Source organism: Schistocerca piceifrons, chromosome 1 (assembly GCF_021461385.2).
Source record: "Schistocerca piceifrons isolate TAMUIC-IGC-003096 chromosome 1, iqSchPice1.1, whole genome shotgun sequence".
In the NCBI taxonomy this organism is placed as follows: domain Eukaryota; kingdom Metazoa; phylum Arthropoda; class Insecta; order Orthoptera; family Acrididae; genus Schistocerca; species Schistocerca piceifrons.
In genome coordinates, this window is record NC_060138.1 from 246,617,395 (window position 1) to 246,632,473 (window position 15,079).

The following is a 15,079-nucleotide window of genomic DNA, read 5'->3' on the forward strand; positions in this document are numbered from 1 at the left end:
TTCAATTGCAAAAATCTTAGACAAAGCTGAAATATTGGCTGCTGCAGATGTGGATGGACAACATGCCATGAGGGAAACCCGGCATAGGCATCCACTATAATTAGCCAATACTGATTTAGGAAGGGGCCAGGAAAATCAACATGTAGACGCTCCCACGGGTGCTGTGGGGTCAGCCAGTGAGTCAAGCTGTGATAAGCTGCATAATGTCCCCATCTCTGCCTGGCCAATACACGTGCCGGTGGGTCAAAGCTTTGGTGTGAGAGGTCCCCCAATGACCGACATGCAAAGCCACAGCATAAGGAAGCGAATCACAACCCAAGGAGCAGCGTCCTCTATAGCTAACAAAGGAACCCCTCAAACACAGAAAAGCAGTGCTCAAGGAAGAAATAATTACACAAGGAATCTGTGGCACAGCCCAGGGGTTTTTCTGGCCCCCCGTGCTGCACGAAAGAGAGGACCTGACTGAGTACAGGATCTGCAATGATGGCCAATGCTATTGTGGCACTAGTGATGGGGAAACTATCAATCGCATTCTGGTTCTCAGTATCTAAAGAGAAACAAAGCAACTCATCCTGACTGAACACCAGGTCCAGCCCGATCGGAAGGTGACATAAGGCTTTGGTGTTGGCATGTTGCACCATAGGTGGATAATGGATCTGATCTTTATAACGGGAGAGGAAGAGAGCTCACCACTGAAAATTATGCGCAGCCTTGTCTGGCATGGAAGCCAAAGGGTTAAAAAGAGCAACCAACAGCTTGTTATCTGTGATTAACGGGAACTCAAAACTGAACAAGATGATGTGAAATTTCTTGAGGGCAAACACAATTACTAGAGCCGCCTTTTCAGTCTGAGAATGCTGCTGCAGAGCGGGAGTTAAAGTCTGAAAAGCATAAGCAATGGGTCGTGCAGACCTGTCCTTGTATTTGTGCACCAAGACCATGCTGAAAGGCTCTGTAGCCAACACGAGATGCTGCTCTGGCTGAAAAGTGGCCAGACACAAGGCAGATTGAAGCTTAGATGTAAGGCAAACACTCGGTCACAAGCTGGAGACCAGAAATAGGCACATTTTACACAAAAGTGCATCACAGGGGCTGAGCAACAGTGGATGAGTCTGGTAAAAACCAATGGTAGTACACAACTTTAAGTGGAAACACTTGCAGTTCATTAACAGAGGTCAGCTGTAGCATAGTCGCAATTGTGTCAACATGACTGGCCCCTGTGCGAGAAATCTCAAAACCCAGGTACTCCATTGACAGCTAAAAAAAAATTGAGATTCGGCAAGATTGCACTTGAGACTCAAAATCTGCAAAACAGAAAACAACGATTGAAGATTGTTAAGATGGTCTTTGGTGGAAGAACTGACAAGAATGATATTGTCAAGGTAATTGATGCAGCCAAGCACAGAAGCTATCAGCTGATCTAGAAAACACTGATAAATTGCAGGCACACTAGCGACATCAAAAGGCAAGTGCTGATATTGGTATATGCCAATAGGTGTATTGACAATGAGAAGGCACCTAGTGGCCTCACCCAAGAGGTGCTGGAGGTATGCTTCCAACAAATCAATCTTGGAAAAGTAGTGGCTACCTGATAATTTTGTGAGGAACTTATCAGGGCAGGGCAAAGGGTAAGTGTCTATCATGGACCGTGCATAAATCATGACACTATAGTCGCCCCAGAGGTGAAGCTTACTTGTCAGCTTGTTAACGAAGACCAGTGGTGCAGCCCATTTCCTGGAAGAAGTAGGTCAAATGACTCCAAGTGACATCAAATGGTCTTAATTTGGCTTTGACCAAGTCATGCAACGCAACAGGTACCTGGTGCACCCAAAAGAAAGGGCAGGGGACTCTTTCACCGTAATGAGGGCATGGAAACTGATTGCACAACCCAGCCCAGGGGCAAACAGCAATGAAAACTCAGAGCAGAGGGACTCCAGTTGCTGATAAGAGTACTTGATCTGATACTAAATTTATCGCAATGGCAATGGAGAAACCAAAAATGTTAGGTCAGCAGTGTGGGAATGATCCACAACAAGGAAGATGAGAGGGGTGAACAATAGATTTATAAGATATAGGAATGGAGAACTGACCCACAATTGGAATCTGCTGTTTATTGTAGCTTACGAACTTCTATGAAACCTATGTGAGGCGTGAGGAGCACAAGTCCACATACGTTTGTGCATCAACTAAAGTCACTGCATCTCCTGTGTCCATTTGCATTTTTAGCAGTTTATTAAACACACACACGTCAATAAACAATTTGTTTGGGGGAGACAGTCACTGCAGACATACTGTTTATGTCCGTTGGTACTACTATGTCTGTCATGTTTGAAGAGGGGTTACACACTAATGTGAAGTGTCCTTACTTTGGACACTTGCTGCAAATGGCCCAACGCATTGGGTACGCAGCATGCGCATTATGGATGGAGCACTACGGGCAAGACAAAAGGGGGACATGCGGCCACTGTTGTGACATGGCCTGTTGCTGCTGTGGCTGTAACCGACATGGCCCCATGCAACGCAGAGTCAAAGGTTGTACTGCTGCAACAGTTTCCCTGTTGTACTAGACACTTGCAGCGTGCCTAACAGGTTGACTGAGCAACTTCTGATACCTCCCCCATGCAGCAATCTGATTGCCCGCGGCCCGTGACACTTCAAAGTATTGTGGTATATTGAGCACATCTGTATGCATGGGAATGTCACACTGAAGTGTTTTTTCATGGACTTCCCTATCCAGTGCCAGACTAATAACATCACACACCATGTGATTGGCCTAGGATACATGATGGGTACTAGTGACAAATTTACACCGATGGCTCAAACCATACAAATCAGCAGCCCAGGCTTTGTAAGACTGGTTTGGACATTTATGACAATAGCAAAATTCTACACAAGTTGTAACGACATGCGTTCTGTCACCAAATGATAAGCTGGTCAGTTCTTGCAAAGGGGCAACTTGGCACCACAACTGATACACGAGTGGTGAAAGCCAGGAAAAAAAGAAAGCCCTACACAGGTTTGCATTGCCCACACGAAAAATCTGGAAATGTTGGTGTAACCTTGTCTTGTATGAGTCCCAATCTTCAGCCGATTTGTCATAGGCTGGAAAGGGCAATGGTTGCACTGACAGAGGAGTAACCCACTGCAAGCACGCAGATGCCGCTTGATTGTGAGAGCTTCATGAGTAAAGGTGCATCAAATACATATTGCCAAAATATTTCAGTTTCTCTTGACAGAGAACTATGAAACTAAAAAGTAGAGGAAAGGTGTGTAGCTAACATATCATATTCTGCCAATTCCTTATTAAATACAGCAGCCATAATTTACATGGTTTTATCATGCAAACAGTGTACTTTGTAGGACGACAAGGGAAAAATCAATTATGCTTTGCACCTGCGAACTGACTGTCTTTTAGAAATGCACAGCAAATACTTGAGATTAGGTGTCCAACTGAACCAAATGGTTGCATATTGATGTAAAAAGAATGCTCACTGAAAAATAAATGCCAGTACAGTTTTTGATGCAGGGATTCTTAAACCAAAGTGCAATACAATTGTGTATTTCAAGTCTTTGTCTGCTACTGGAATCTAGTCCTGACCATTCACCAACATAATTAAATTAATATATTATACAGAGTGCATGGTTTATTATGATTTGCCAGTGTATGATATTAAAAAATAAAAACAAATTTACTGTGTACTTTTCAAATAACATTCTCAATCTAGTTCTCATCTTGTATTAAGCTATCTGATGATTCCATTTACATTCCTTATTACAGTCAGTTTGAAAAATGTGAAATACAAAGGAAACATTTGCTAACTTTTTATCTTGAATGCCAGATCAAATGAAACGATGAATTGGTTAATATCAGAACTTATATGGGTCAGTGTAATCTCAGCTTAGCTAGTAAACAGTACACAATGTTTATAAATTCCTACTGAAACACAGTGTAGGCAGGCACTTTGGAGAGTGTACTTCCATCTTTCACTATTAGTTTCTCTTAGTAAAATGGTGAAGTTCCAAACATCACCACTATGATGTCCATTCCAAGTGCAAACGACCAGTGCATTAGAACAACAAAATCCAATATTGAAACAGAAACCCAATATGAATGTTATTAGCTTATATAACAAAACTCTCCAGAAAGCATAATTAGAAACTGTCAGAAAATAAGCAACAAACAGGGAAACAGAGAATACTTGGCTGCAGTAAAACAAAGTAATGAACTTGTCAAAACAACTACAGGCACAGCAAAAGCCGGCCGCTGAGGCCGAGCAGTTCTAGACACTTCAGTCCGGAACCATGCTGCTGCTACAGTCACAGGTTCGAATCCTGCCTCGTGCATGGATGTGTGTGAACTCAGATGTTAAGTCCCACAGTGCTTAGAGCCATTTGAAACTTTTTGAGCACAACAAAAGGTAATACAGTCATACAACATGGTAATATGAAACAGCTGCTGAAAAGTATCCTCAGAATTGTACTATGCAAACAGCACAAAAAAACAACTTACACTAATAACAGGGACTCGTGATGAGAAAGGAATGCTGTAAACTGAGAAAAGAGCCTAGTTCCACCATAGAAAATGAAAATGCTACCCCAAAACTGAAAAAGTAATTCATTTTTTACAAAAGAGCTTCCTATGTCCCAAAAATGTTGCATACAAAAAGCTGGAAATGAACTGAATAACAGCTTCAAAATTGGAATTGATTTCTCCCTAAAAGATAAAATAATGGTCAACAATATATGGCTCAAGTGTGTTGTTTTACAGTGTTGTTTATTCAAGAAAATCCTTGTGCTATAAGCGTTCATTTAAAAGAACATCCCAGCAGAAAAGCAATAGATACTACTGGAAAAAAATATAACCATGTTGTGGTTATTATTGCTGTTGTTGTCTTCAGTCCACAGACTGCAGGCTGCGCCAAAAATTTCTTTTTTTCACAGTTTGATCCTGTATAATATCATCAGTTGTTCTGTAGACCACATTTCAAAGGCTTCTATTCTCTTCATGTCTGTACTTTTTATCACCCAAATTTCACTTCATACACATACCTTCAGGAAAAACTTCGTAACACACAAATTTGACAAATTTCTTTTTCAGAAATGATTTTCTTGCTACAGTGTGTATTTCATATCCTTTCTACTTCTGTCATCAGACAGTTTGCTGTGTAAGAGCAAAACTCATCTATTACTTTTAGTATCTTACGTTTTAATTTAATTCCTTCACCATCACCTGAATTAATTATTCAACAGAGGATTATACAGACAACCAGTTGCACTCAACTGGTAGGTACATTGTTGTTTTATTCAATTATTTCTGTTATAATGTTTCAAGTGGGCACATGTCACTGTCCATGCCTGACAGGCAGTGCGACTCATATTGTTTTCATGGTAGGAATGTAAACCACTAGGCCAATCAGTCTGATGATGTTCCCAGTTGGACACACGTGGCAAAGGCTAGAATGTTTTATTTCACTCTTGACTTGAGCACAGCTGTTCTAAACTCTGATCACTGCTTTTTAGCAATGTAATTTTACATAAGTAACCTTTGCACGTCATAAAAATTGTCATCTTTGTTAATGTGTTTTTTTTTGTCATACCTAATTTTCTACATATTATTTTATAAGATTTATCAAAATTTTAATCTGATGAAGACACCCTAATAGCTGTCAAAACCCTGGTTATGTGTAACCAGTTGGCTGCACGAACTAGTACACGGTTGTTGAGTAACAGCCATGTTTGAAACTGTCAGCAGCATTAGATTACCATTAACCACAGTCTGGTATTTGTACAACTTGTAGAAAACTCAGAGAGTTTGCTTCAGGCAACATTGTCAAAAGCTTTCCCCATACCTTACGCTATAAACTTCGCCATTTTTTAAATTCTGTTTCTTAAGGTATAATGTAGAGACAATATTGCCTCATGTTTCTACATCCCTTCATAATGCACAATGATCTTCCCCAAGAGTTGCTTCTAACAGTTTTTCCATTAATATGAAACTCATTCATGTCAGTATGACTGATAGTGCGGTAATATTCACATCTGTCAGCACTTACGGTCTTTGTTATTGGAAATATTTTTCCTCCTGAATCTGAGGGTATTTTATCTGTCTCACAAGTCTTGCATACCAGGTGGAATAGTTTTGCCACGGCTGACACCCCTACGCATCTCAATAACTCTCACGGAATTTTGTCTACTCTAGGGCCCTTGTTATGACTTCAGTCTCAGTTATGGCCAACTCAGGATTACAGAAGGGTCCGATTCCACCTGCCCGCTTTGACCCATGAAGTCACCAATATGGTGCCTATGACGTCATTAAATAAACACGAAAATACTATAAAACCAACACACCTCTCTCCAAAAATATAATCAAACTAACAGGACCAGCACAGGAAATTATGGGTTTTTGGGTGGGAACAAATTAAATACAAACACATACAGACACACACGACAATCCCAAACCACACAAAACGACAACATAAAACCACCACAAAATTCCCAAATTCCGCTACACTTACAATATCAACAGGAATCGGTCACTTCCCTTCACCTACATAACTCAACCGTAATTGTCGGTACCACAAAATAAAAACCAACTACTGCAAAAATTATGATCAGACCGCAACTATTGATACCACAAAACCAACACCTAAAACAACAATAATTGGAATCAGACACTTCCCTTGATGTATATAGGTCAACAGCAGCTCACGATACCAAAACACATAGCTACAAGAACACATTGGAATCGAACACTTCCCTTGACCTATACAGCTCAAATACAACTGACTGTACCAAAGAAATTGAAATTGAGTACCTCCCTTAAGATACACAAATTAACCACAAGAGCCGATACCAAACCATCAACGACCCAACAACACACAAAAACCCCACCAAACATCATATTACGCGAACAATAGACACAAATAACGACTACTTACCATAAAAAAGTTCCGGCGCTACAGACTAACCCCCAACTCGAATATTCTGCGTGCATACGCCACATTTCACTATCTCCGTCACAAGCCCAAAAAGTTGCAGAAACTTAATGGTGGACAACATGTCATCTCCCATTTCAGCCCGCAGAAGTGCACTATTAAACTTAGAAGCCATATCTATATCTAACAAAAGAAGCCACAAATTGAATTAAACGACTTACTGTGCAACAAACGGCAAACCAATAACATCAAATGACACCGCAATAACATAAAGACAATGGAAACTTAATTCTTAACTCACTGAAACTAATTTCTGTTCTTCTATAACAGTCACAACTGATAAACGCACACTTCAAGCACTGACACCCGAATGAACCCAATACACCACATAACACGCGGACCATACACACAGCACCAGAGGACACCACCAACCAAAAGATGACATCTACAAACACAACACACTCATAAACTAAACTCCACACTGTCATGATGTCACACAACACAACACCCTTACATCACAGGCCAAAGCTGATGGGTGGGATCAGACGCCTCCGTTGACCCGCCAACTCAAATGTACAGTGCCTCACAAACAAGTTTGATTCAATGCAACTGGTTACATAAGTGAGGCCAGATGTGTAACACATGAGGTAATCCTAAAAGGAAGGTCTCCAAGCATTGGAAATGAAGAGAAACTGTGTCACTGTTGGTCACACTTTTGTCATTGGTGCCTCCCCAAGAAAGCATGCACACCTCACTAATCGCTCAGTCTCCATGGGGAGCAGGGTTTCAGAATGGAGCTCCCACTGGAATCTACAACCAAGATGAGTCCCTAAAATGAGTATGTAAAAACTGACATTCAGCTCAAATTAATCCATTTGCCTGTGGCGACAGTCTAATCTGTAGCAGGTTATGTTGAGTTGGCGAAGCCAACAAATGTGAATTCCAACTAAAGGTTGTTGTAAGAGACGGATACGTAGCATGGCCTAATACTTATGTTCCCACCATATTTAACAGGTTGATTTCAGATCAAACTCTGGTGGTACTGTAGTCATTTTGACTGCACGTACGCCAAGTCCTAAGTCGGTGCAGTTACTAGGTTTTTAAACACAAAAGGCATTGAACTAACTGAAATTCATCACTAAACGATGGAAGTGCACGGACAGTCATTAATGGAGGTGCAAAGCGTTCAGAAGTGATTTAGAGAGTTTACAGCCGGTCGTACAAAAATTCATAACAAATAAAGGAGTAGGAGACTACTTCCAAGACGGTGATGAATGTTGATCATCAAATCACTCCGAATGATTTCTGCACTTTTCTTCCTGAGATTTCCTGAAACATCATTCACAGCATTTTAACAGAAAACTGCAGTATCACATGATTTGTGCTATGTAGATGGTTACCACAAATGCTGATGGAAGCTCACAAACTACAATGAGTTGATTCTTCACCACTATGCAGATGAAAGGATAAATTTTTGAGCTTGGTTCTCAAGGGGAGCAAAATCTAGGCATTCCACTTTACACCTGAGATCTAAACAATCAAGTGAGTGGCATCATTCTTCTTCACCCAAGTCATGAAAATAAAAACATGGTCTACTAGTAATGTCATGGCAACTGTGTTTTGGGATCAAAAGAAGTACTGATCTCACATTTTTACTTGGCCTCTGTGAAGAGCGTGCTGGGAATGGAAGCGTACAATCAGCTCATAGTACATTGGCTGCCAAGATAAGCCCCACCTCCTTTTCCCAGAGCAGCCTTCAGGAGCCTAATAAGCAGTTATGGACTGTGGCAAATTGTTTACCAACTTGGGGTGACGCCTGCCTTGACACTGTTCTAACAAATTTAAGTAGTTGAGACTACACAATAAGTGTAGATGAACCAGTATCAACAGACTACAGAGTAGTTATCAGGAGCTATAGAGTGTAAGTAACCAACATATTCTTTTGTGGCACCTAAACTGTGTGTTCTGTAGCAGAGTTATCAAACAGAAAAGATCAGATGCTTTCGAAACTGCATTTCTGTTACTTTATGGTAATACATATTTGAAAACATCGCATATACCATTTCAGTTGCTTGCTTCAGAGCCTTAAAAAGATCTGGTGAGATGTTGCCACTGAAACAAAATTTTAAAAAATAAATATCCTAAAAAATTCAAGAAAAAGTCATGGTACTTCCCTAGACTGGCAAGCATGACATGCACTGTTTGGATACTGAATACTGGGTTAAATGCAAATTTTGACTTTAAAGAGTGCACTATATTTCAGTTACCTACAGACAGAAGGACCCGCAGAGAGGAAGTGGAAAAAACAAAGCATGGCACTGCTTTATTGAAAGCACTCACAATCCCTGCAAGGCAGCATAGGACCTGAATATAAAAGATCTCAGGCTTCAAACCACATCAAGTAACTACTTGAGCTTTCAGCCAAATATTCCTTGGCCTTTGTCAAGTGGTATGATTACCGTAGGCTGCTTGTACACCCCTTGTATACACTATTTGCCATATATATTGACTCAGCATGGGACCTCATCAACGGATACAGAAAAAAAAAACCATCTCTTTATCAAATACATGTTAATTTAATCACAATTTTATCAGGGTAATTGAAAAAAATGTAGGTGGAGTTCCCAACTTAGGAATATGTCCTGCAATTTCCATGAATCCTAAAAACCAGTGCAGCAAGCAAAATTGCAAATGATAATGTAAAAAAAAGAAAGAAAAAAAAGGGGGCACAATATTCAATGAGCCCTTATATTTAAGGATAATTGATCAATCACTAACTGAATAAATAATGAGTACTTCTCTACTGGCAAACCCCATACCTAAGTTACTAGAGCTATTATGCACAGCTACACTTTCAAAAAACGGAGACCCAGTGGACTCTCATACTACAGGCCTATTTCCATAATCTTAGTACTGATTAAGGTGATTTTGAAAACAATAACCTCTCTTATGTACGAATGCATGCTTTCGCGGTGATATCTGTTAATAAAGCATTCTCGGGTTTCGAGCCGCGTCAAGTGGTTTACTGCCCACGAGCTTTCGGTAGAGGAAAGCTCGTGGGCAGTAAACTACTTGATGCGGCTTGAAACCCAAGAAGTTTTCATTAATAACCTCTCTTGTGATGCAAAAATGGTTTTTAGGAGGGCAATTCTTTTATGGCAGCACTTCTCGATCTAATTACAAATGTAAATCAAGCTTTTGATGAGACAGCACTGGTAGTTTATGACCCTAGTGAGGCCCTTGTTCGCACCCCACATAAGGTTCTGCTTCCTAATTAAAATCCTACGGAACTGGGGGAGGTGCCCCAGCAACCCTTAGATCATATCTGATATCTAACAAATGTCAAACTGGTGTCAGTTCATTGAACAGACTCACACAGAAAGAATTTTCAACATTGTTTACTCCAAAAATCCATACTGGGACCATTCTCTCTCATTTTTGTTGAAGATTTACAATCAAATGGACACATCCTACAATTCACAGATGACAACATTGATCATTAGTAATATGCAGGGTGTACAATAAGCAGATGTTCTGTTTAGTGAGGCAAGGAGTGGTTTAATGCAAAGAAGATGGGGGAAAAAAGGCCACATAAGATTGCATGAAGCATCAGTGACACTAGAGTGTTTGGTAATATTGGCACTGTCAAGCTTTCGGATCTTTTTCTTTGACATTATACTAACCTGGAAACAGTACACTGCACTTGTGTGTGTCAAGCTTTTTTGTTCATTCTATTTTCTGAGGAACCTAAAAACTTTTGGAAACAAGTAGTACATGGAGCTGAATTATAATATGTACAGCAATACACAGCAAATTCGCCATCACATCTGCAATCGCAACAGTCTAGACAGTCCAAGATATCAACTGAACAAAACACACAATAGTATCCTAACAGTGACCACTACCATTCCTCACCAGTGGAGCTGTTTAAAGCAAAAATGTTACAAGACCTACAAGAACATTATAATATATGGATGAATTCTTTCCATTCTATGGATGAACCTTCTTCCCCTAATGGTAGCAAACAATGAGTACTTAACTTGCAACTCATTGCTGAGACACAAGCACCAACACTGACTGATATTGTACTTTACGTTGTAACACAGTTCATTATATTGTTGTATTATCTTAGATTTTATACATAATACCGACACAGTCCATGCAATCCTAACTAAGGAACTCCAGAGTTTTAACATCCTGGTGACAATGAGTTCATTAGAGAAAGAACACACGCTCGAGTTAGGCAAGAATGGGATAGGGAGTTAACCGTGTCTTTTTCAAAAGAACCATCCTGGCATTTTCCATAATCCATTTAAAACACTCACAGTAAAGCTAAATCTGGATGGACAGACAGGGAACTGAACCGTCACTGTCCAGGATGCGAATATCGTGTGTTAACCACTGTGCCACCTCATTCAGTATTCAGTCCTAACTGGTTAATGACACCGGATTGGTAACAAATGGTAGTTTATACTACTTTATTACGATACAAAAGTAGCTATTCTCCTTCAAACAGTATGCAAGAAAAATATAAAAAAACAGCGACATTTGACTAATTATCTATAAGGTCCTCGTTGGCTCACAATGACACATTTGCCATTGTCCTGTTGGAGTTGCTATGATCTTATCTTCCCTCTGCATCAACTGTTCGCTCAGCTAGATGGGCAACTACAAATGAATGTAAAAACGGATCCATAGTACCGTTAAACATAGTAAAAGTACCGTTTACGTGAAATTCACATTTATAAATCCTAGGAAACAGTACGGAATTTATGCCAAACTTCAGCTATGCGACGTATGTACCACATCGCATCAAAAATGTTTTAGAAACAACAAAATAGCTCGTTTTAAAAAAACTCTCCCATTGAATCAATTTGTAAATAAAAATGGGTGAAGTACGGAGATGATTAAAAAAAGGCCAGTAATTTGCGTTCAAGATACATTCAAAACCAGGTTTGTTTTCAAAAACACTGATCAATACAAAAAGGCACATCATACTTTGTTGAACGAGGTAAATTTTAAAAAAATCTAAATAAATTTGCACACAAGTTCTGCATCATTCATTAGTAATCTAACCGTGTAGGTTTTTCGTCTGTCATTCGTGAACTAAACACACCTGGTTCTTCGAAATGAAAGCGTTGCATGCAACAACCAAACTGAACAAAAAATAATTTAACACCATGCTTCACTGCGTCGATAAGTCCCAGAGGCAGTTTGCACGACGGTAATGGTGTAAATCAGTCGGATTCATTTGCACTGTCATCTGAGGGGTGCGTCGATTTCTTATGTTTTTTATGCTTCTTTCTTTTATGTCTTTTGTGTTTCTTATCACTGTCACTTTCTGATTCACTATCGGTGTCACTCTCTGATCTAGAACGAGACCGGGATCTGTCACGTTCTTTCGATTTTTTCTTTGTTTTCTTTTTCTTCCTCTTTTTCTTCTTAGCACTTTTCTTGGCTTTCTTCAGCTTTTTCTTCAGTTCCTTCTCACGTAATTCCGTTAACGGTGTCAAGTAATCATCAGCACTGTCGCTACTCGTACTACTAATGTCGAGGACAATTTCCTTGTTTGGATCAACCTTAAGAAAATTTCTACATTGATACGTCAAATGTCCTGCGTAGCCACATTTCTTGCATGCGGGGCGTACCGTCTCCTTTCCCTGTGGTATAAGTCGAGCAAGTATTTCTGGATCCATTCATTCCACTGTAATTACATGCATATAATCCGAAAACATTCAGAAAAACACTAGTTACAGCACCGTATACACACTTCGACCACAGATACTATTGTCGTTTGGTTGAAGAATTGATGGATTTGATTTCCATATTAATATCTGTGGTTTTCTAAACCATAAAGAAAATCTAAGCTTCCACAGGCAATGAAAACTTGCACAAATAGCACCCGTATTGTCTTCAGCCACAAGGAACTATTTCCATGGGCAGTATGAATTTCTATTTTTCGCGGTAGCGTAACCTGCAGTAGCTCGTGGACGCGATTAACACAGATGTGCAGATTTGAGCTCAAGAGCTGTCATAGACGTTAACGAAGAGAAAGAGAAACGCACCCCTAAATACTGGGTAGGAAAATAGAATCCCCTTAAAAATTATTTATGGAAATCAAAGACACTAATAAAAAAGTTACCAACAGGGAAGGAAGTAAAAAGTGACGTCCGAAAACCACTTTCGAATGTGTAAAACTAATTTTGAATTGCTTTTGAGTTTTGTTTACGCCTCTTTACATAAATATTATGTGATATGTCATGTTAGGTTAAGTTAAGTTACAAGAAACATATGTACTTGACAACTGCAGACGCTCTTAATAACTCAGTTCCATACTTCCCACATTCCTAAAATCACTATTTCTGAGTTTTCGCGTCTTATTTACAATACTATGGAGGTACATCAGAAAACAAATCTCTTATCTCTACAGTTCTGATTTGTTTTTTCCGTAGTTAAATTTCTGAGAGGTTTCTGTTGATGTAAATATAAAATAAATGGAAATGATTTATGGCATTATTGACCAACCGACTCCATCTAAAATAAATGTATATTCGTGCATATAATAATGAAAAACATTCTTTGTACCATTGTGCAGAACCAGTCATCATTCAGTGGTTGTACCAATAAGATTTCTATTGTGTTAGAACTGGATTTTGTTTCAGATCAATTGTAGCTTCAAATCAATGAAGGCACAAATACATTTTCTATTTCCGGCTCTTAGTAGTAGTTACACTCAGTGATCAAAGTAAAAATTTGCTATCATTTAAATGAATTTAAAAAAATTTAAAAATTACAAAAAATATTGCAAACCTCAGAAAGTCTATACTCTGTATTACAAAATACTTTTTGAACACATTGCACCCTGCAGATGCTACTATGATACTTTAATGCTACTCGGTGACTAAAGGGAAATGCTCAGTGTTGGATTAAGATTCTGTCACAAAAATTAAGAACATCTTACTGCTTTCCAAAGCCTTTATTTACAAAGAATACAAAGTTCATTTATTTTGGTCATGATGCCAACTCTTCGTGGAACAAACGATTCAGGATGCATACTGCTGAATTCACAAATGTAAAATGAAAAAAAATCTGACTAGGACAGTTGCTGAAGTCTTTGGACGATTGTGGAGGATTGTATTGTATTGTATTGTATTGTATGTTAATGAGGGGCCTAGAAACGATGGAGATGCTCCATTCCCACCACAGCCGCAGTGGTCCACAACCTCACGACGGCTACCGCAGTCCACTTCACCCCTCCGCCGCCCCAGACCAAACCCCCATTGTAACAAGTGTAACCCCTATGTTTGTGTGGTAGAGTAATGGTGGTGTACACGTATGTGGAGAACTTGTTTGTGCAGCAATCGCCGACATAGAGTAGCTGAGGCGGAATAAGGGCAACCAGCCCGCATTCGCTGAGGCGGATGGAAAACCGCCTAAAAACCATCCACAGACTGGCCGTCTCACCGGACGTCGACACAAGTCCGCCGGTCGGATTCGTGTCGGGGACCAGGCGTTCCTTCCCACCCGGAAAGCCATGCATTAGACCGCACAGCCAACAGAGTGGGCTTTTGTGGAGGTATGTAAGTTAAAGCTGACTACAGATCCCTGCAAACACGAATCTTAGCCAACTTTCCACATCAATATGTTCACACCCAGGCATTGATTCAAGTGAAAATATTCTCGTATCCCTCAGGAACATGTGCTCATATGTGAGATAGAGATGCATTTTAATCACTCATTGACTGTAGTTGGAAGTATTTTATCAGACAAATGTGCAGTTTTTAAAGCATAATGACACTGTTCGTTTGACAGATAATGAATGACATGATTTAACCAAGAAATTGGTATATGGTCAGTCTTTCATTACTGGACTGTAAAACCCTTTGAAGCTGTTACATTACTTCTAGGAGGAGTAGAAGGCTTCATCAGTCAGTGTTTAACCTGCCTTCCATCAAGTAAAAAGTGATACCATTTGAGTGTGAATTATTCCTTATTTTAATCTCATAATAAATGCTACTCTTTGGTGTATTTTTTAAACTTCTGTTGATAAATGTTGTAATATTCAGTTCACTGTACCTGCTCATATTTTGACAAGATACTTAAAATTATACTTTGCATTTCATTATAAGGAATGAAGGTTGCAC

The 15,079-nt window shown here is 39.6% G+C and overlaps 1 protein-coding gene across 1 annotated transcript; it reads right to left on the bottom strand.

Annotated features, from left to right (window-relative positions):
• Nucleotides 1–11,860: 11,860 nt before the first annotated feature.
• On the bottom strand, nucleotides 11,861–12,737 carry LOC124794788 (protein SREK1IP1-like). The gene has a single exon (XM_047258438.1). The coding sequence runs from the start codon at nucleotides 12,629–12,631 to the stop codon at nucleotides 12,173–12,175; it is 459 nt and encodes a 152-aa protein (XP_047114394.1). The 5' UTR covers nucleotides 12,632–12,737; the 3' UTR covers nucleotides 11,861–12,172.
• Between the last annotated feature and the right edge of the window lie 2,342 nt (nucleotides 12,738–15,079).